The sequence below is a fragment of the Pleurodeles waltl genome, chromosome 9, assembly GCF_031143425.1.
Source record: "Pleurodeles waltl isolate 20211129_DDA chromosome 9, aPleWal1.hap1.20221129, whole genome shotgun sequence".
Lineage (NCBI taxonomy): Eukaryota > Metazoa > Chordata > Amphibia > Caudata > Salamandridae > Pleurodeles > Pleurodeles waltl.
The window spans coordinates 936470998-936493089 of record NC_090448.1 but is presented as its reverse complement, the minus strand read 5'-3'; the positions used below and the strand labels follow the sequence as shown (position 1 = coordinate 936493089).

General features: G+C 44.9%; 1 protein-coding gene across 1 annotated transcript in view; it reads right to left on the bottom strand.

Annotated features, from left to right (window-relative positions):
• LOC138260124 (cholesterol 24-hydroxylase-like) overlaps nt 1-22092 on the bottom strand; it is a 237165-nt gene that overhangs the window by 184101 nt on the left and 30972 nt on the right. The window contains exon 3 of the mRNA XM_069208299.1: nt 12480-12561. Coding sequence (XP_069064400.1) covers nt 12480-12561 — 82 coding nt within the window. The remainder of the gene's footprint in view (nt 1-12479; nt 12562-22092) is intronic.

Sequence of the window (22092 nt, the reverse complement as noted above, 5' to 3'; positions counted from 1 at the left end):
TGGCTCCTGGAACCCGTAGGGCCCAATGATAACCAATGTGAAGTTGCGCTGCGGTCTTCGCCGTCTACCGCGACAGTGCACAACGCCAGCGCAATTACCTCATTTCCACTCATCCCTCCTCACAGGTCACGCATCCGCCATTTCAGGGGGGCATAGGGCATGGCACCTAACTGCGTCACAGCAGACATTGGCAGGGCAACTGACAGTCAGGTTCAATTTTTGGTTCTGTAAAGAAAACAAATCATCATTAGTGTAATAGATGTGGGAATCTGACCCTCTGCTCACCGTTTTCTTCCACAGGCTTCAAACGCTGAGGCTGAATATGAGATGGCGGCATCCCCCGATGTACAGACCACTGGTGGACCTTGCGACAATGGAGGACAGACACATTATCATTAAATACAGACTTGATCAGGCCACAATCCAGGAACTCTGTGCCAAATTGGAGCCAGACCTGATGTCAGCTATCCGCCAGCCCGCAGGTATCCCCCCTCTAGAGCAGGTCCTGTCAGAGCTCCATTTCCAGGCAAGTGGTTCCTTCCAAACAACAGTGGCCATGGCATCAGGGATGTCTCAGCCAATGTTCTCAAACGTGTTGACCAGAGTGTTGTCTGCCCTGCTGAAACACATGCACAGCTACATCTAGTTCCCCCAGGTGGAGGATTTGGCCACAGTGAAAGATGACTTTTATGCCCTGGGTCATATCCCCTACATCATTGGTGCCATTGATGGTACAATTGTGGCATTTGTTCCCCCCACGGAGAAATGAACAAGTTTTCAAGAATAGAGTAAGCTATCACTCTCTGAATGTGCAGATGGTCTGGTTGGCGGACCAGTACATCTCCCATGTGAATGCCAAATATCCTGGCTCTGTGCCTGACGCCTTTCTCTTGAGGAATAGCAGCATCCCATATGTAATGGGCCAACTCCAGAGGCACTGGGAGTGGCTAATAGGTGAGCCAAAGGTCCCCACACACTATGAGTAAGTGTATGGGTATGGGGTTGTCCCTCAGGGTTAGTGTGTGTCTAACAGTTGTACCTCGATATTTGCATGTGACTCTGGTTACCCCAACCTCTCATGGCTACTGACCCCAGTGAGGAATATCAGAACAAGGGCAGAGGAACGTTACAATGAGGCACATGGGCATACAAAGAGGATTATTGAAAGGGCCTTCGGCCTCCTGAAGGCCAGGTTCCGGTGCCTCCATCTGACAGGTGGCTTTCTGTACTACTCACCCCAGAAGGTGTGCCAGATCATCGTTGCATGTTGCATGTTGCACAACCTGGCCTTGAGACACCAGGTGCCATTTCGGCAGGAGGATGAGCCTGGAAATGGTCTTGTGGCAGCGGTGGAGCCTGTGGACAGTGAGGAAGAGGAGGCAGAGGAAAAAGATGTTGACAACAGAATCAACATTATTCAGCAGTCATTCCAGTGACACACAGGTAAGACACTGTTGGACATTGTACGTGGCAGCCTGATTTCCCTGTGTGTATGGCCACTGACTGTACCCTTTGGCATCTCTATTTTCAGATCTCGGTGCCCCACTCTGGGTCATGCTATGTGTACTGCTGCCCACCAAAGGTCATTCCAAAGTATATTTCACTGTACATTTGAGTTGCAATGCTTTGATAATGTTGTACTAATACATTTGTGAATAACTTGACAGACTCCAGATTAGTATTTGTTCCAAGGGTGTTTCTTTAAGTGCTCATAAGTAGAGGGGGATGTGCAATGTGCTGGGGTGATGGTGGAGGAAAGTCCATGGTAGAGTCCAGTCTCTTGGTATCACAGGTGCATTGTCCGAGGGGGCATAGGAAGGGGAGTAATGGCAGTTCTAGGTGGACAGGTTGACAGAGTGGGACAGAAGGGTGACAATCTGAAGAGTCTAATTTCTTTGCTGGGGTCTTGGCAATGTTCTCTGGCTTCAGCCTGGATCGCAGGGACCATTTGCGGGCCTCTTGTCCACTAGCGCCAGCGGAGGTGGAATGCTGTTCATCGGTTTGGCTAGTTTCAGGCACCCGTTGTTGTGCCACTACCTCCCTCATGGTCTTGGCCATGTCAGCCAGCACCCCTGCAATGGTGACCAGGATGGTGTAGATGTTAGTTAGGTAATTCCCGATCCCCAGGTACTGTCCCTCCTGCAGCCGCTGGGTCTCCTGCAACTTGGCCAGTATCTGGCCCATCGTCTCCTGGGAATGGTGGTATGATCCCAGGATGTTGGAGAGTGCCTCGTGGAGAGTGGGTTCACTTGGCCTGTACTCCCCCTGTCACACAGCAGTCCTCCCAGCTTCCCTGTTGTCCTGTGCCTCTGTCCCCTGAATCGTGTGCCCACTGCCACTGACCCCAGGTCCCTGATCGTCCTGGGTTTGTAGGGTTGCCTGGGGTCCCTGTGGTGGTGGACACACTGCTGATTGATGTGTCCTGGGGACAGTGGCATGGGCCCGCTGGGTGGGTGCTGTGCTGGTGTTTCCTGAGGGGGTAGGCTCTGTGGTGGGTTGGGACTGTGGCTCGGTACCCGACTTTCCATAGGTCCCTGATTGGCCAGGTTGGTCATCCTGATCCAGGCGTTCAGGGCTGCTGTCGTCATTGTGGGCCTCTTCGGGGGGGGGGGGTACTGGATGTAGCTAGCACCTCCTCTCTGGTGACGTTGAGTAGGGGGTCTGTGGGGATGAAAATGCAGTGTTATTGTGTTTGCGTGTGCCATCTTGTGCATGGGTGTGTTTCCCTGTACGGTTGTGATTTCCTTACAGCTTTGCCTTGTGTGAGTGGTGATTTTGTGGGCTGGGTGAGTCTCTCTACTGGGCATGCTGTGGTGATGGGTGTCCATGCAGGTCTGTGTTGGGGGACCATGCTTTGGTGTTGCATGCAGTGCTTGGTATTGGGATGGGTGGGTTGTGATAGTGCAGTATATGTGAGGTGGTGGAGTGGTGAGGGTAGGGTAGTAGTTTGTGATGGCATGCAGGTAGGGGGGGATAAGGTAGTGAAGATTTGACTTACCAGAGTCCAGTCCTCATGCTACTCCTGCGAGGCCCTCAGGATACATTATTGCCAAGACCTGCTCCTCCCATGTTGTTAGTTGTGGGGGAGGAGGTGGGGGTCCACCGCCAGTCCTCTGTACAGCTACCTGGTGTCTTGCAACCATGGAACGCACCTTCCCCCGTATGTCGTTCCATCTGTTCCTGATGTTATCCCTTGTTCTGGGGTGCTGTCCCACAGCATTGACCCTGTCCACAATTCTCCACCATAGCTCCATCTTCCTTGCAATGGACGTCTGCTACACCTGTGATCCGAATAGCTATGGCTCTACCCAGATAATTTCCTCCACCATGACCCTTAGCTCCTCCTCCTCCGAACAACCTGGGGTGTCTTTGGGGTGCCATGGATGTGGTGTGTGTGATATGTGTGAGGATGTGTGGGGTGATGTGTGGGTAGATGTGTTGGGGTGTGTGCTGTGAGGTGCGTGGATGGTGTATGGGTGATGGTGTTCTGTGGCTCTGATTGAGTGGGTGCTCCTGGCTTGGGTCTCTCTGTGTAGGCAATCTTTTTTTTGTTGAAAGGGTTGTGGGTAATGTGGGTGTGTGTTTTATAGTGGTGTGAGTGTGTGGGTGTGGTGTGTGTATGTATGTCAGGTGTGTGTAGTTTGAATTGTCCAATGTGGTTGTGTTTTGTAAATGTGTGTGCATTTTGAGCGCAGCGGTATGTACCGCCAATGGTTTACCGCGATTGAAAACCGCTACGGTGATTAGTGGGTCGTGATACTGTGGGTGTATTCCTGTTGGCGGAACGGTGTGGGTGTGGCTATCACCAGTTTATCACTGACCTTTGGTGTGGCGGACTTGTGTGGGTGTCTTTATTGTGGCGGATTTCTCTCTGCGGGTCATAATACCCGTAGTGGAATACCACCGCAGTCACAGTATGTTGGCGGCCGTCAGCACAGCGGTAGGTGGCATTTACTGCCACGGTTGTAATGAGGGCCATAGTAATGTGTTTTATATGTCCTGACAGTGAAATATTGCTAAATTCGTTTTTCACTGTTGCAAGGCCTGTGCCTCTCATAGGTTAAGCTGGGAGCTACCTTTAAATCTGATTAAAGTGTAGATTCCCTTTGGGAGCAGATGGACATGTGGAGTTTGGGGTCTCTGAGCTCACAATTTAAAAATACTTCTTTTAGTAAAGGTGATTTTAAGATTGTCTGTTTGAAAATGGCACTTTTAGAAAGTGAGCATTTTCTTGCTTATACCATTTCTGTGACTCTGACTGTTTTTGGATTCCCTGTCGGGGTCAGTTTGACAGTTGGGCTGGTTGCACCTCACACTAGACAGTGACACAAAGGGAGTTGGGGTGTAGCCTGCATATTCTGATGAGCCATCTGTGCTAGGAGGGAGGGGAGGAGTGGTCACTCACACCTGAAAGGGCTGTGCCTGCCCTCACACAATGCAGTCTCCAACCCCCTGGTGAGTGTCCAGGGCCTTGGCAAAGCAGGCTTTCACATTCAAAAGAGACTTTACTTTGAAGTAGGCCTACTTCTAAGGAGATATTGGGTATAAGAAGGGCACCCAAAACCACAGACTTGAGAAACTCTTCTGGAAACAAGAGGAACCTCTGCCTGGAGAAGATCTGAGAAAGAAGAGCTGCCCTGCCTGTGACTGTGCTTTGTGGAGCTATCCTGCAGTCGCTGCTTCTGCCAGAGTAAGAGGGCAAAGACTGGACTTTGTGTGCCTTCCATCTTCAGAAGAAATCTCCAAGGGCTTGATTTAGAACTTGCCTCCTGTTGTTTGAAGTCTCAGGGACAGCAATGACTTCTCTCTGCCAACACCTAGAGTCTCTGGAGAGAATCCTACTCTGCCCTGTGGTGCCCATCCAGTTCCTGGGACCCTGAAAGGAGAAGCTGGCAGCCTGAAGAAAAGGAAATCCACGCACAGAGCGCCGTGCGGGGAAAAGACCTGCGGCTGAAGAAACAACGTGGCGCCGGCTCCGCAGCTGAAAATCAAAGCTCACCAGAAATGCGCCTGAAGAATTGACGCACGGAGCAGGAGAAACGATGCACAGCCTCGCTGATGAGGCTGGGAGATCGCAACCTGTGCTGCGTGGTTTTCGGATCATCGTGCGGCTGGATTACCGACACAAGTACCGCAGGGCATGTAAAAACAATGCAAGGCCTGCCCCGACCCGAGAGTGCTGACCGGATCTACGCATCGCTCTCCTGCAGAGAGAAGAAACAACGCACCCAGAACCGACGAAAGGAGAAACGATGCAAGGTCCCGCTCGTGAGTGGAATCGATGTATGGCAACCGCTTTTTGACGCACACTCGCCTGTGCGGGGTTATTTTTGATGCACCCAAGGTACTTTTTCACATTAACAGTTTAGTGTGTGTTTGAAACTACTTAAAGACTCGTTTTGATTTTTAATTGATAACGTGATAAGTGTATGGTGGATTTTTGTCGTTTTGGTCTTGTTTTGTTTAGATAAATATTTCCTATTTTGCTAAACCTGTGTTGTGTCATTTTGTCGTGTTTTCATTAGGCTACCGTGTGTGTTGGTACAAATACTTTACACCTAGCACTCTGAAGTTAAGTCTACTGCTCTGCCAAGCTACCAAGGGGGTAAGCAGGGGTTAGCTGAGGGTGATTCTCTTTTACCCTGACTAGAGTGAGGGTCCTTGCTTGAACAGGGGGTAACCTGCCTGTCAACCAAAGACCCCATTTCTAACAACTTCCATGTAGGTGAGGTTGGAGAAATGAAGTGGGTTTTATAAGAATGTTTTTTGGATTGGAGCTGATAATTATTCTTCAGAAGCAGCGAGGAACATTTTGAAACACTCATGATGCAGGTGTTTGAGAATTGAGGGGTACACATTGATCTAACATAACTCAGAAATTCTAAAGTTCCACCTTCCGGACAGGAGAGAGCACCAACATGCATTTTACAATATTTAACATGGCCTCCAGACTATCAAATGTTTAATTTGGCTCTTTCATAAGGAGGAAACATGTTTCATGTATATTTTGGAAACCTGTAGATACTTCTGTTTGATGAGAAATAATCCACTAGTTGCCCTTCTCACGTCCACTACTAGGGCTTAGGCAAGCTGTGTGCAACCATTCCTATAACACACTGTTTAAATCCCTATCTCCATATAATCCCTGGTAGATAATTCTTAGAGCCCACACATTGTATGTGAAGTTTTGTAAAAAAAAAAATCTTAGGGCTCTATTTCGAGGTTTGCGGATAAATTACATCTAACAACAAGCACTGGCAACGCCAGTAAGGTCTGACCTATGCTGCAATCCGAGAGCTATTGGCAATGTCAATGTCTTTCAGCCATGTGTTATTGCACTTTGTTGGTTTCCCTCTGTCAGTGACTGCTCTTGATTGGGCAGTGGTAAAAAACGGTGCGATTCAGGTGATGGAGCCCGATCATGTGTCCTCCTTCACTTAGAGGCACCATTTAGGCACCAGCCTATCAAACCTGGACAGACTGGTACACACTAAGGCCCAGGGTTACTACAGTAAAGGGCAGATTCTTGCAGGATGTGAAGCAGCATAAGGAATAACGCCAACCAACTGATGAGAGCACAAATGGTTGTTGCACAGAAAGTTGACACAGGCACAGAGCCAAATGCCTGTCACATAGCCAAAATACTGTTAAGTTATGCAAGTTAGATTTATTCTACACACATACCAAACTCCCCTGGACATTGTACAAGAGCCATGTTAACTAGTCATTCAACATAGTCTGATGTCTCTATAGATGGAATTGTAGCACCCTATAAAATAAGCAGTAGCCTGAGTAAAATGTTTCTCGAAGTACTGGAAGTGTAAAAGATAAGTGTTGAACAAGAGGCATCTGTAGGCGAGACCCAAAAATTCAGCAAACAAACAAATTGAAAAGGGCATTTAAAACGACCCATTTTTGCACTCAAGATCATACTAAACACTTTGCATGAAAGCCCCTCCCCTACTCCAAACACCAATCCGGGACACACTCCCTATCTTGCTGCCCTCTGCCTTCAGTTTACCATTATGTATTGGGGAGCTGTGGAAGATGTTGGGAATAGGAAGTGGAAGGGCTAAGGGAGCTGTGGTAAGGTTACCAGAGGACTTCGTATCACCAAGAAGCAGTGTTCCAGCTATGGGTGGCCTTTTCTGCTATTGGGACATACAGGGAAAGGGGTGGGTAAAAAGGGAGGGCATGAGGAGTTTGGGAAGGGGGGACTGGTGAGACTGAGAGGGAGACAGACGAAAAATGGGATGTGGGAGAAGGAAACACGTAAGAGAAAGAGAGAGGTGGAACGAGATCAATTGAGAAGGAACAAATAAAAAGGCACTGTGGTATATGGGGGCCCGCACATGTGGGTCTGCACATAGAGTTAGAGATCCTAAAGGGGACACTTCAGAGCACCAAATTATGGCAAGACTATGATATTTAGCTGTGTAGTGGTGATGGGGGTTGGAGAGAGAGAGAGGGAGAGTCTGCACTTGGGGAAAGGGGTGCGGGAGCGGAGACAGATGGTGCACTGTATATCACCCATAAAAAGAACTGGAGAGACAGGATTACCACTTCTCCCTCTCATCTGTAAACCCCATCCCATACCTGCAGCACACACCAGTGCTGTGTGAATGCAGGAGTGACTGGAGCAAGCAAGCTCCACCCAGGCTCTGCCCCTCAACCCACCTGAGCCTCTGCTCCTCCGTTGTCTCAGGCCAAAACAAGGTTTTGACGCGCACAGGTGTATTACCAAGCAGCCAGGGAATAAAGAACCATTTCAATTGTTTCGCGCACAAACCAACAAGCAGAGACACATACAAAGAAACGTAACTTTACCTGTCTCAGCGCTGTATCACACAAAGGTATCAATTTCTTTTCATAGACTAAACAACTGAAATAGTTACCAAAAGCCAGAAGGTACACATGAATGGTGGAAATAATCGAGCCTGTCATGTCCGCCGTCCTCGAATTGAGTATTGAATGAAGGATATGGAACAACTACAAACTAGCCACCATAACAGAAATTAGTATGCAAAACAGGTGCAGGGTTCTATCACAGCTCCAACCCTGCACCAAACTTTAATGGAACTGCATCCCTCTGCCTGGAGAAAAGATGCACAGTGGCCATGCTTAAAGATAAAGCGTGGCGGCCATTAAGTGTGTGGTGAACATTAGGGAAACCGAAAACATGACAAATCAAAGAAATATATGCAAATCGTGGGAGGCTAACAGAGTACAAAGACATTAAAATAAGCAGCTGTGTGACCTTGAATATGCGTTCAGTCAAGAGCGAAGCTTCAACTATGATACAACATCAAACAGGAAATAAGATAAAAAGTACTCCCAGACACAGAGCGATTTGCACCAAAGTGGAACAGCATGAGTAGATAGGTGCTGCTCCCTGGGCGTTAAACAATGAAAAGGAAGGACAAAGAAGAATGATTACCCACTAGAAAGCAAGCATTTTGAATGACAGTCCAAGTTACCAATAAAAAGCCAATGGGTGGGCTGTCCATACGCTGCCTAGGCTCAACCTAATGAGCACTGCAAAGATACAAATGGAACTGGGTGAGTTACTGAAACCCACCATGGAGGTAGTGACTCGTGCAGTGTTAGATATTGTATCAAAATTATCAGGAGGTTTTTTGCTTATAATACATTTTTCACTGCTCCCACTGCTCCCAAGAAAGGATGTCTACAGTGTTCTGTCATCACCTGTATGTATAACTTGTTGGCGCATATTTCCCAACACTTCCATTGCACACCTCTCAGGGTACACAAGAAGGAAGCAAATATGAGGAGACAGCTGACCAGCACAAGTAGACAAGAAGCTCGGATATGCTAGTGAGGGCTGCTACCTACTCTGTCCCAATGTGGATACTAGCATAGTGTACATGCTGATGATAATAAGATATGTTTCTATAAGATTTAATCACTGAGACAATGCACAATCTACCAAGAAGAAAATAGGCTGGGACCTAAAGTGAAAAAGATTCAGAAATATAGATTAACAGAGTATAGAGTTATAGAGTAACTCAGCCAGTTGTTTCACTTTCCCTTGAATTCCGGTACTCGTTGTTTTGATTATATAGAGGAAACTACATTTTCCTAAAAATAAACATTGCTAGCGATACAGTTTAGGTGGGGTGTCACCCATGAAACCTGCAAAAGTCACACATTGTAAGCATACATATGCTTACAGACAGCCTGGCAGCTACACTCCTGAAAGACGTACCTCAGCCAGTGAACTCTTCCTAAAGCATGCAGTGCCTGCGTGATTTCCAAAACCAGAACCAGATGCCGCTCAAGGCTCGTGCATGGGCTCACAAGAGGATGCAGGCTTCTGGATTAGATACCTGACCCAGTCTTTTGGCTTGGCTCGATCCCTTCAGTCTGTTGGATGTGTGAGCAGACAGGGAAAAAAATTAGATTTGTAGTTCACGAAGGGTTTGTGGACGACGGGTTAGGCTGTGCAGCAGGAAATGGAAGTAGAAATCAAAATAGGTGGGACCTGTTTGTAGAGTACATTTTCTGGTTAGGGAGCCAGCGTCCATTTTGAAATGCTGCTCGCTCCACATACACCAAAATGGTGCGATATCGATTTGTACATTGTTTTAGTAGTATACCGATAAGACATTTCATTTCATTTCATTGAGTAATATAAATTTAAATGCCGAACATGATTACATTTTTAGTCATTTAAAATGATATATGCTGATTTTCTAATCCTTTATCTTGAAACACTACGTTTTTTTAGAACTTCTACTGATTTGTTCCAAAATTTATGGCATCTGCCGCTGTTGAAAGAAGCAGTTGTGTGACCTTTGAATATGAGTTCACTCATGAGCGAAGCTTCCATTACGAACCCATGCCCCAACAGGAAATAAAATAAAAAAAGTAGTCCTTGACACAGCGCTATAAGCACGAAAGACGCTGCTCCATGGGCAAGTAACAAACAATGTAAAGGAGGGACAAAGAAGAATGATTACCCACTAGAAATCCAGCGTTTTTGAGGGACAGTCCAAACTACCAATAACAATCCAATGGGCAGGGTGTAAGCCCACAGAGAGAATGCAGCATGTCGAGAGACAGCGCATTCGCTGCCTAGGTTCGACCTAAAAATCAGCAGATGTGCTGCCCACCCTATTTTTAGAGCAACAAATTCGTAAACACTCACAACAGGATAAACAGGATATCTACCACTTTTTTGCCAGATATCCCTCATTTGCCAAGCACTAAATAAGTGCTTGGGCTTTGTAACTGTTCAGCTAACATATTCCGCTTGCAGGGAGACAGAGCACTGCACAACTTATTTTTGCACTTTTTTGGTGGTTAGTAGGAACGGTGGTCATGCTGAACAGTGACCTGAAATGCTGCTGCACACTAGCAACACTGGCTTTTAAATCTAAAAATAAAGATTATTTGTCTTTGCGCCTTGGATTCATTCCAGCTAATAAATAACAATATAAAGTAGAAACATCTTTCTGCGGTCATTTTTCAGTTACAACCTTAAATATTTTACAAGTTCTTGTAAAGAAAAAGCCATGATTTGGGTTTTGAATAAAAAAATCAATCAATCGTTAATTCTTTTCGAGTAGAAAGAACCATAAAACACAGCAATACATATAAAACAAAAATGCATTGTTCAAATTAAATAAGTAAATCACAGTCAACATTTCATAAAATGTATAGGCTAAAATATACAGACGAGATTATCTTCAACCCATCAACTAAACAATAACTAAGTAACTAATTATGCTCTGATGACTAGAGGGTGCAGGACGTAGTAATTTTCATCAGGGTGATTGAGTGATTTATTGCATCGCCCACACAGACATCCCTTCACCCAAATTTGGGGTATTCACCAGGATTGCAGACATCTTTCAACATTGGCAGGAACCTCCATCATGGGAGTTTGTTTTTGGAAACAGTAAAACTAAAAACCCCCACACATCATGGCAGTTTTCTCCCATGATGAGGGGTATGATTTTATTTTTACCGTCTCTCAGAGCCTGGTTTTACCTGGAGGCGATGGAAAGCAGAAGAAAGACATCTGACTGCCACTCTAATTTGGGAGGATGGTCGGAAGGGTTACCTACAACAGCCTGTACGCTGTCAGGTGATCACAGAGTATATCTGCGATGGAGCAGAAGCACCCTACATCGTCGATATACTGTCAGTCTGCACACCTCTAAATTGGATGAGTGGCCTGTGAGGTGGGTCAAAAACGTTGTCGCCGTTGCAACGGAGTACCCTCTATGCCAAATTCTAAATCAGCCCCTTCAACCCTCTCTATGCATAGCTGTTCTCACCATAAATGTTTTTTACCCTGATTTTGTCAGAGTTGCTAATATTCCATTGGCTATCACACAGGTCAGGAGGACCACATTTGGAGTAAACATTCCTGATGTAATTTAGCCAGTTGATCTTGCCTTAAGCCTCGAAATTGAAGCAATCACAACTTATCTCCTGAGCCAATTTTATAGCATACCCCAAATAATTGCTGCCCAATTTCACAAGACTAGCATAATGCGAAGCTTTATGAAATGTTGATTGTGATTTATTTATTTAGTTTGATGGTTGTATTTTTCTTTGGCATGTGTTGCTGTGTATGTGTTTTTATTTTTGACCAAATAAAACTAATGACTGGTTGAACACTGAATAATTTATAAATTGTAATATCTGTTCTTTTTTGTGTGCTCCGTGGTCATTATCCTTCCCTACGGGACCCTCAGGGCATGAGTATTAGCCAAAGTATTCAGGCCTTATTTTATACCAGGTCCCTACTATCCATGCCCTGTGGGTACTGCACACAATGACTGGCTAATCCTTTTCAACCTGCATACAGTACATTGGACATCCCAAGCCTCCCTTGATATATTACCTTCAAGGAATAGTCTGTTGCACGCTGAGCATGACCTCAAACCACGTGCGAATGGGATGCCTGAATAAATATTGACAGATTTCTTGGGACAGCAATCCATTCCACTGTCGAAAGTGCTTTGTACGTAGGTTGTCTTACAAATAGCGTTTCTGTTTACGCAAACCAATTGGTGTGGAATCAATGCATTCGAGTTTGTGAAGAGGGTTTAGTACACCGGGCCCTATATGATAACCCTCAATTTTCATATAATGTTTCCTTGATTTTCCAATTAGTTATTCCTGATTAATGCAAGGCAAATAAAAACATTGATCCTGGAATTATAAACTGAAAAGAAAAGACTAGCGATAGAAAGGTTCATTCATATCAAGCAGCTATCCTTAACATGACAGCTATACCTGTGTCAGTGGGAGGGGTGAGTGGGGGAATTAATCAGAACAAATGGCATGACCTCAGAGGTCATCCAATACTCCATACTTTTCAGTTGTGGTAAAGCAAGCTCTCTTTGTGCAGACCAGCTATTTTCAATCAAAGCTGGGTCTATGCAAGTATGACAGGCTCCAGAATATGTTCAAGAACTATATTTAAAGATTATGGTTAGTCTTACCTTTAATGTTTCGGGACTTGTCACCAGAATTGAAACATTATGTAATATATTAATACGCACAACGTGACCATACGTTTCACTCCTATTAGGAAAAGGAAACATAAAATATGACCGTTAACAGCACAACAGAGCGTGAAGCACACAAACACTAACACAATAAGTACTGCACAGTGGTTCTGGCAAGTCTGTCCTAGCCATCCCCAATCCAAACTGGTACATGTTAGTAAGTATTCTTAAATCACTGTAAAAAGTGGCTGATGCATGTTGACGGAAGACCTTTGTTCTTGACAATCCTTGACATATATTTTTCAGAAGAGTACATCTTAGTGGGGGAGGCTGCGGAGAAAATTTCTTGCCAGCACCGCGTTAACTCTGAGCTCCAGAAAGTAAATTAAAAACTCTATTGAACAGGAGCTTTGCTGCAGGCAGGTAAAGGGGCTGGATTGTACACAGGACGGCAAGACCACCCGAATTTCCACAATGCATGCTGGTAAATGTAGTCTCAAAGTCTTTACTCACTGTGGAAAGTGGTGGCTGCATGTCTATCCGCAGGCCATGTGCTTTGTAACTCATGAAACATGTTTCATGTTTTTAGTATTCTTCAAAAGGGTAAGTATTAATGAGGATAGGCTGAGGACAGCCTCTTGCTGTTGTATTATTCTTTGCTTAGTGGAAGCACCGCTTCCAGGTGCTAACACCGCACTGCAAAAAACAAATCAGTTTTAATGGGAAGGAGCCTGCTGCAGGTAGTTAAAGGGATGGAATTGTACACAGGCTGGCAAGACCACCCTAGTTTCCCGAAAGCCTGCTGTTATATGCAGTCACAACAAAACCAAAGAGGGACTATAATCAAGGCTCCCTTGCCATCCATCTTTTTTTGAAACAGAAACAAAAAGAGGGCAGCATCGAAGGTAAGGTAACCTTCAACACAACTTTTACTTTTCTTTTGGCCATGATGTGCTTACACTGCAGGTGCTAGTGTTGGAGTGTAGCTTTTATAATAAAAAATTAACATGAAAGGCTTGCAAAATAATGTACAATGATGCCGCATAGAAAATGTATTAATGTGCTCTTAATGTACGCGTTTGAAATGTGCCCACGGGGAGTGGCCACCAATGTATACGATGATTAATGAAATTGATTAATAATGGATTATTAATGTACTAATGTATGATTCTATATTAGCATTAAGAGTTATCTGTTAAGGTTTTGCTAAATTAATCACTAGGCCTTAGTTAGCAAGGGTCTGGGCCTAGCTGCCTGGTCTCATATTAAATGTGTTTTTCTAACATGCAATGTGCTGTCTTGCTGAAGGACACGAAACTGTACTTTTCCAGAAGTTAGAGATGTGTGTGTAGCCGTAGTAAATTCTTTCTCATGAGACCCGACTTGCTCAAGGAGACATTCTTGTCAAATGCAACAGTGTAATTCGCAACAGGTGTAAGGTCACCTGAACTGGTAAAGACAATGGAACCACTGACTGAAATAGCAAGTGTAACTTTTCCTACCTGACATTCTACCCGTTTAAGACATCAATTACAGGAGCCAATAAACTACATGAGAACTGTCTTAAGTGACAATTCTAGTAAGGTGATTGACGGATCATTTGATAGAGATAATGATGCACCAAATTTTGACCAATTGGAGAAATTATCCATTCAATCCAATTTTCTAAACCATTTTGCAATTGCCATTACTGAGCCATTCGTGCTGTTACTATGACATTCTGTCTTAAAGACTTTGCTGTTGGATTCTTCAAACCATCCTCACCTTCCTTGCCTTGCCAGATACTTACATTTCCTCCTTATGAGGGAAGTGTTCCTTTGTGCCCTGTCTTGCTGAGACTTTGCTGCTTACCCTGGCCGATGGCGAATCGACTGACGTCCTGAAGACAAAAGACTGACTCTGTATGCTGACCCATTACGGAGGGTAACTGTATGATAATGAAATTGTAATTGTCTGTTTGCCTTTTATTTCTAGGTACCAACTGCTCTTTTGATAGAGACCATAGTTAGATGTTTTCAAAATTTGTGTTACTAAATTGTTTTGCATGAAGCCCAAAATGCTGATGCTAATTTGAGGTTAGTTAAGGAATTCACTAAATGAATGCAATTAGACAAATGACTGAATCTTTGCTTTGTTGCATAATGCGCTAATGATACTCTGCTAAAGTTGATTCATGTTGACGTTGTGCTTTGTTCTAATGTTCGTGATCTTTGCTTTGATGAAGTCTTATTCAAGTTGCCATATTGTGACTTTGTTGATGTGTTTTCTGGTATTGAGACTAATAAACTTACTAGCAGAGTGTAACAAATAGGGAATAAATATCATAAATCTTACTAAATTCTGTGTGGTTATTCGTGGCTGAAAGGTCATGGTGAGTTTCGAATCTTATTAATGTCATTAACTAGTTTGATTGATTTGCTATTGTAAATATTGATGAGGTTATTGATCTACTGATTGAAATGCTGAATAGATAATTAAGGTGATTCCAATTAGGGACAAAAGGTTCATTGGCCTAAAACGAGTCCCAGAGTAAGTAAATTACATAGGGCGGGACGCGTCATCAGTTTTGGTAGCAGAGGACGTTTTAGGCCCTTTGGGGCCCTAGGACGAGGGATTATTGTTTTAGAATTGTGTTTTGAAATAATGCAAATTGGAGATATGATGTGCCCCTAAGTCCCAGATGACTTTCCCGGAATCTCGGAGCTTGCCAAAGTGAGTTGGGTATGTTCTTGGCGTTCTAGTGATAGTATGTTTGGTGTAGGGATTGCGCTTGCACAGCTTATGCATATCGCAGGTGAATTGTGAGGTTTGTGAGAATTTAGGCCAGGTGATGTTTTAGTAGGAGTGTGCGTACTCCTTAGTATGAGAGTAGGCAAGTTGGTGAACTTCATGTGAGTGTGGCGCTTTGTGCTAAAAAAAAATTCACGTGGTTGTTGGTGATGTACGGACCCTGCGTGGTCTAAGACTCCGGAGTATATTGGTAAGTGTATGAGACACTTGGTTTAAGTTGTAATTTGCGTCACTTAATAGGTCAATCGGGTGTGATTGACGAGTCAAGTTTGAGTCAAAGTGTGTGAGTGAAAACCTTCGATGGAGATTTGGTGAGTTCTAAAGTGCACTAGGACGAGCCATTGACAAGTCGAGAGTGAAATTTGCGGGTCAAATTTTGCTTGCAAGTGCGGGATCTGAGAAGGAGAGAGTAGTGGCCGAAGCTTCAAGTGGAATATCTGTAAAGTTCTGAAGCGATTGTGTTACCCTTCCTGTAGTAAACCGGAAAATTTGAGTTTTGTTGTTAAAGTGCTCACAATATATTGCATTAGTTTTGTGTGAATAGAGAGTGAGGAAGACAAGCCGCAAGACTTTGTCAGCCACAGTGTGTGTGAGTGTGACATCATTGGAGCTGCGCTGGGATAGGTCAGTTAGTGAGAAGGGTTGCGCACGGATTGGCAGCCGTCTGTGAGAGGCAACTGGGTGAGAAGGTATGTGAAGAGTGTTCTGGGAATTAAAGTCACTTCCTGATTCGATTCTAAACAGAATAAAAGATGCAAAATGAAGTTTTTCAAGGCTTTAAGGAGTGCTTTGAGGGGAGATGTGTACATTACAGCGAGTGTGGGGGAGCCTACACCGCCAGAAGATACTCCGGCTTATGCCATAATGGAATAGAAGGAAGTCGCGTCATATCTTTGGCTAAAGCAACGGTGCAAATTAACAGAGAAAGATGGGTGTTTGGCGTTCCCAGAGAATGGGTTGTTCAACATAGGGATCCTAGAGAATTTGCGGAAGGCGCTAAATGAGCAAAAGTCGCCTCCAAGGCCAGTTCAGTTTGAGGCGCTAGCGATTTGGGAATTAATGGCCATACGACAGAGGCAACAGAAATTTGAGAGGAGAATGAGTAAAGCAGAAAAGACACTAGCGGAGGCTAGATGGGATAGTGAGAACAGGATGTGGAGAAGGGAAATAATAAACGGAGTTAGAATGTTTCCGGCGATAACTCAAGAAGCCGACACACAGGGAAAAAAGGCCATCTGTAAAACGGACAAGGGCTCTAGCAAGCAAAAGAAGACTAAGAAGTCTTGGGCAGATGCAGATGATTCAGATGATGATGTGTTTCTCAATCAGTTGTTGCATGATCAACCGCCACCATATGCCATAGATGGCAATAGACCAAGTACTAGTGCAGGTCCTGTAAATTCGACACAGAATCAGGAGACCACGAATACACACAAATAATGTTACCACATCAGCTCCAATACAGAATGGTGTTAGTGTATCCACTGCCCTAGAGATGCAGACACAGTTGCAACCACCACCAGTTCAGAGGCTTTACCCTGATGTTCCAGTATTAGAGACAACCACAAATTTGATGGTGCCGCCTGATCCAGCATATACAAGATCAAAATTAGTGCAGATTGAGCCAACTCCACTTCTGCTGCTCCAGCCACAGCAACAGGTGGTTCTGAATTACACTTTGGTCACAGGACCGCAGTCAGCCACAGCACCTGTAATGTATGAAGCTATGGGAGTTAATGCTCCACAGGGTTTGGGAAACAGACAGGCGCCAGCAGCTATATCTTTGCCAAATACCGTTGGTCCACCAGTACCTCTGTATGCACAGGCAAAGCTTAGTGTATGTGACCAAGGGGTAATGACTCAAGAGGTGATAAGAGGAAGCTCTCAAGGGGTGACACCGGGAGAACAGACAGCAGAGAGATCTGGATCCTTGTTAGACTTCAGTCTGATTGGGGTCACTTTAGAGACAATGAGACAAGCAGGTTTGGGACTACTAACTCCACAGATACCAAGTGCGAATGTGCCGCAAACACCGATGATGCAGGCTGGAAATATCTTGTTGCAAGGTTTGACAGCGCAACAATTCAATGAATGGCTAGACAAGCTTAGTTCTCCACAGACTACTCCTGTAACAGCAGAGCGGTCAGAGAGAGAGGAATACCTGAATTTTTTGAGGTTGGGCATGGAAGCAGCTGAGTTAGTTGAAGGGAGTATGGGAGTAAACAGGTTGGAATCATACACTGAAGCAGAACTGAGGTATCTGTGCCCCAAGATAACCAAGGTACACCAGAGGTTAGCAATTGGCAGACAAATATGGCATAGACTTAGACAATACTAAGCATCTGAAGAGGAGTTACAGGTTAGACTTTGAACCTAAAGATTTTGATCACATGAGGTCCACTGGAATGAAGGCACACCTTAAAGAAATTCGACAGAGTGCTCAAGTTTGGGGAGCATTAGAGAAGTGGGAAGGCAGATGGGTGAAGAAGAGAGATAAGAGGAAAAGTGATTGTTCCGAACAGCAGCAGGCGAAAGCCGTGGCAGATACAGGTATGATAAAGATGTTACCAATGAGAGAAACAGCTGGAGGGGTTCTAGTCCATGTACCGTGGTCTAGAGGTGACATTTTGTCATTCACAAATGACTTTCCCAGGTTGAGGAAGAAGCCAATAGAATGGTATCAGCAGAGAGACAGGTTTGTGAAGCTTGTGAAACGTCTTTGGGAAGACTTGAATACACTGTTTGAACCTGCTGATTTGTGGCTTGATTGCAAGAGGAGTGTTGACTGGCCGACAGCGGAACCGGCAAGGGACATGGTTACAGGAGCACCGTCTCCTGATGTAATGAAGTACTACTATAAGGTAATTGAGTTTTTGAAGCAGAAGGTGTCGCCGCAGAATATTGATTGGCAAAAGATTGATCGAACGGCACAGGAAGCTAAAGAGTCGATACATGCATACTACGAGAGGTTGTTGAAAGCGTTCAAGCATTACAGCGGTCCAGAGGTCATAGAGCCGAAAGACATGAATCACCTTGTGTTCAGGTTTGTTGAGGGGCTGAGGCCAGAGATTAGCCAGATGATTAAGAATCATTTGATCTGTTGGCAAGCGAAGCCAATTGATGAGGTGTTGCAGTATGCGAAATACGGAAGTGATGCGATTGAGTTGAAGCAGAGAAAGTTGAAAGAGAAGGTGATGGTGATGCAAATTAAGGCAGCGCAAGCAGGGATGCAGGGGAATGGAGTGCAGCAAATGGTGCAACAGCTGCAAGGAAACAGAATGTCTCAAACGCAAACTAGAGGCAGAGGTCGAGGAGGTTTTGTGAACCGTGGTCCAGACTTGAATACTGTTGTGGTCCAAAATGATGTATAAGGGATGAAGAAAGTGTTACCATGCATTGCGTGCGGGGTGTGGGACATTGGAAGCGGGAGTGCCCGATGATGGTGCAGGAGGGTGTTGTTCAACAAAGCAATGATGTCAATGCATTCTCAAATGTCAAAGGACCAAGAATGAGGGGTCCTAATCCGAACTTCCAGAATAACATGGTGCAGATGCAGGGTCTCCAACCCACGCAACAAGTGAAAATGCCACGTGTACAAATAGTGCAGGTGCAGCAAGTGCAACAGCAGATTCCCGTGGTAGTTAGACAGCAAATGCAGTTGCCTTTAGCTCCAATGGGACAGCAACAGGGGATGCTTCCTCAACAGGTCACAGGTCAAGCAATGAGTCAAAATAATGCAGTACAGCAGTTCCCATTGCACAGTGAGAATGGAATAAACGATGAATGGTCGGATGACTGTTCGGATAGTGAGGAGTGCAGGCTTGCAGCATCCCTCGAAGTAGATCAGAGGGGCCCTTATGTGCAAGGGAAGGTAATGGGTCATGAAGTTTCATTCCTGGTAGATACAGGAGCTACACGCTCTACAGTCAGAAGTGCAGAGGTTCTGAAGTTGCCTCTTTCAGGGCATACCATAAAGGTAGTAGAGTGGCAAACCAGCTCCTGACTAATCCGATTACAGATCCGGTCCAGGTTGAAATTGGTACCTTTCAGGGATTGCACAGGTTTGTAGTCTGTGATTCAAGTCCCGTGTCCCTACTGGGAAGAGACTTGCTGTGTAAGACGAGGTGTTCGATCACCTGTTCCAACGAAGGGATTGAGGTGCAGACAAACAGTGATGATGAAGGGGATGATGGTCAGATCTCAGAGCCAGAAACGGAGACCACAGATCAGGAGTACCCTTTGATAAGCTTCTTCCCGATGTTCACAGTGACCGATTTGCCAACAGAATTACAGGGAACAGTCACAGAGAAGGTGTAGGACTTGACAGGAAAGGAAGTGGGACTGATAAGAGGAGTAGAACCAGTTAAAGTAGATGTGAAGCCGAATGCCATGTTTCCCCAGGTACCACAGTACCACATGGCACAAGATGTCCTTATACAGGTAACCCAGATAATTGCAGACTTTGTGAAACAAGGAGTCCTGAAGGAAGTGATGAGCAGCCCATGTAATTCACCAATAATGGGACTGAGAAAGCCTTATGGGAAAGTTCGAATTGTCCAAGATCTGAGGAAAATTAATGACATAGTGGTAAAATGTTGCCCCATAGTGCCAAATCCAGCTGTGATTATGTTCCAGGTTCCATTTGATGCAGAATGGTTCACAGTTGTGGACTTGTCTCAAGCGTTCTTTTCTTTGCCTCTTCATGAGGATAGCCAATTCCTCTTCAGTTTCAAATTCTTGGACAAGGTTTACAGTTGGTGTCGAATTCCTCAAGGGTTTTCGGAATCGCCTTCCATCTTCAATCAGATATTGAAGAAGGATTTGTAATCATTAGAATTGCCTTTTAACTCGACTCTAGTGCAGTACATTGACGATTTGTTGATTGCATTCAAAACGAAAGATGACTACAGGTATGATAGTATGGCCCTACTGAACCACTTGGGAAAGAATGGGCATAAAGTGTCCCCAAAGAAGCTGCAGTACTGTCAAAAAGAGGTGAAGTACTTAGGTCATCTGATTGAGAAAGGGTCTAGGAAAATATCTAAAGAAAGAGTGACAGCCATATTGCAGATGAATCCCCTGACATCCAAGAGAGACGTTAGGATGTTTTTGGGAACGGTAGGCTACTGTCACCAGTGGATCCCAAGCTTCTCAGTTATCTCTAAGCCATTGGTGAGACTGACCATTAAGGAGGTTAAGGATGGCCCAGATACCCTAACTATGTCCAAGAAAGAGATGAGGGCATTCATTGAGCTGAGGGAGTGTATGTGCAGGGCTCCAGCTTTAGGTATGCCTGATTACACAAACCTTTTGTCCCGAACGTGATGCTTGTTCTTTGTCGGTCCTGACACAGGTCCATGGAGGTGCAAACCGCCCAGTAGCATATTTTTCAGCTATTTTGGACCCTGTTGCAGCAGCCTTACCGGGTTTTCTGCGTGCAGTCGCAGCAGTTGGTCAAAGCCTTACTCAGTGTGAAGGCATAGTGATGGGACATCCTTTAACAGTAATGGTCCCACATTCAGTCGCAATTCTATTGCCCGAACCAAGACACAGCATATGACAAATGCCCGACTAACGAAATATGAAACGATTATATTGGGGTCACCAAATGTGTCACTGAAACGTTGCACTTTGTTAAACCCGGCAACTTTGCTTCCAAATGAGAATACAGATGTTGATGATGCCGAGGAGGTAGGACATGATTGTCTTGAGGTAACAGAACTGTGCACCAAACCGAGACCCGACATTAAAGTTACCCAATAGAAGAAAATGACTACATTATCTTTGTTGATGGTTCATGCCTGAGAGACTCAGTAGGAGTACTGAGAGTCGGATATGCTGTGTGTATAATCACTGGTATCCTAGAAGCATCTTGGCTTGAAAGAGTATACTCTGCTCAAGTGGCTGAACTGGTTGCTCTTACTAGGGCATGCCATGCCGCTGACAAATTGAAAGTCACTATCTATACTGACAGCAGGTACGGATTTGGAATTGTCCATGATTTTGGTCACAGAGGGGTTTCATGACCTCTTCTGGTTCTCCAGTGAAAAATGGTTAAAGAATTAAGGAATTGTTGCACGCGATTCAGTTATCTCTTGAAATTGCCGTGGTGAAATGCAGCGCTCATGTGAAATCACAAGACTTTGTGTCAAAGGGAAACGGATATGCAGATCAAGTCGCAAGGTTTTGTGCATTGAACTGTATATCGTTCAAAGATCAGTGGGAATTGTTACCTGAAACAGAAAATGAGACATGCACAGGTTACGCATTGAGGGTGGTTGACACGATGGAAGAATTAAAAACGTTGCAGGGATGTTCCAGCAGAGAAGAGAAACACTCTTGCTTTAAAATGCAATGTGTACAAAGACCTGATGATTTGTGGGTGTCAGACGAGGGGTAAATGGTTTTGCCAAACATTCTTTTGTCACAGTTTGCAAGGATTTACCATGGTCAAGCACATATTGGGAGAGATGCCATGATCAGGTTGTTCAAAATTGACTGTTTTGACCCAAAATTCAGACAAGCCGCAGAAGTGATTTGTCACAGGTGCATCATCTGTCAGCAGATGAATGCGGGGAAAGGGACAGTGGTGAATCTGAGCCACATTGGGAGAGCTGGAGGTCCATTTAGCAGAATGCAATTGGATTTTATTGAGATGCCTGTGTGTGGAGGTCTGAGATACGTGTTGGTGATTTTGTGTATCTTTAGTCACTGGACTGAAGCTTACCCCACACGTAGGAATGACAGTCTCACAGTAGCGAAGTTGCTGCTTAGGGAATTGATACCACCTTCGGGTTCCCGATCTCTTTAAAATCAG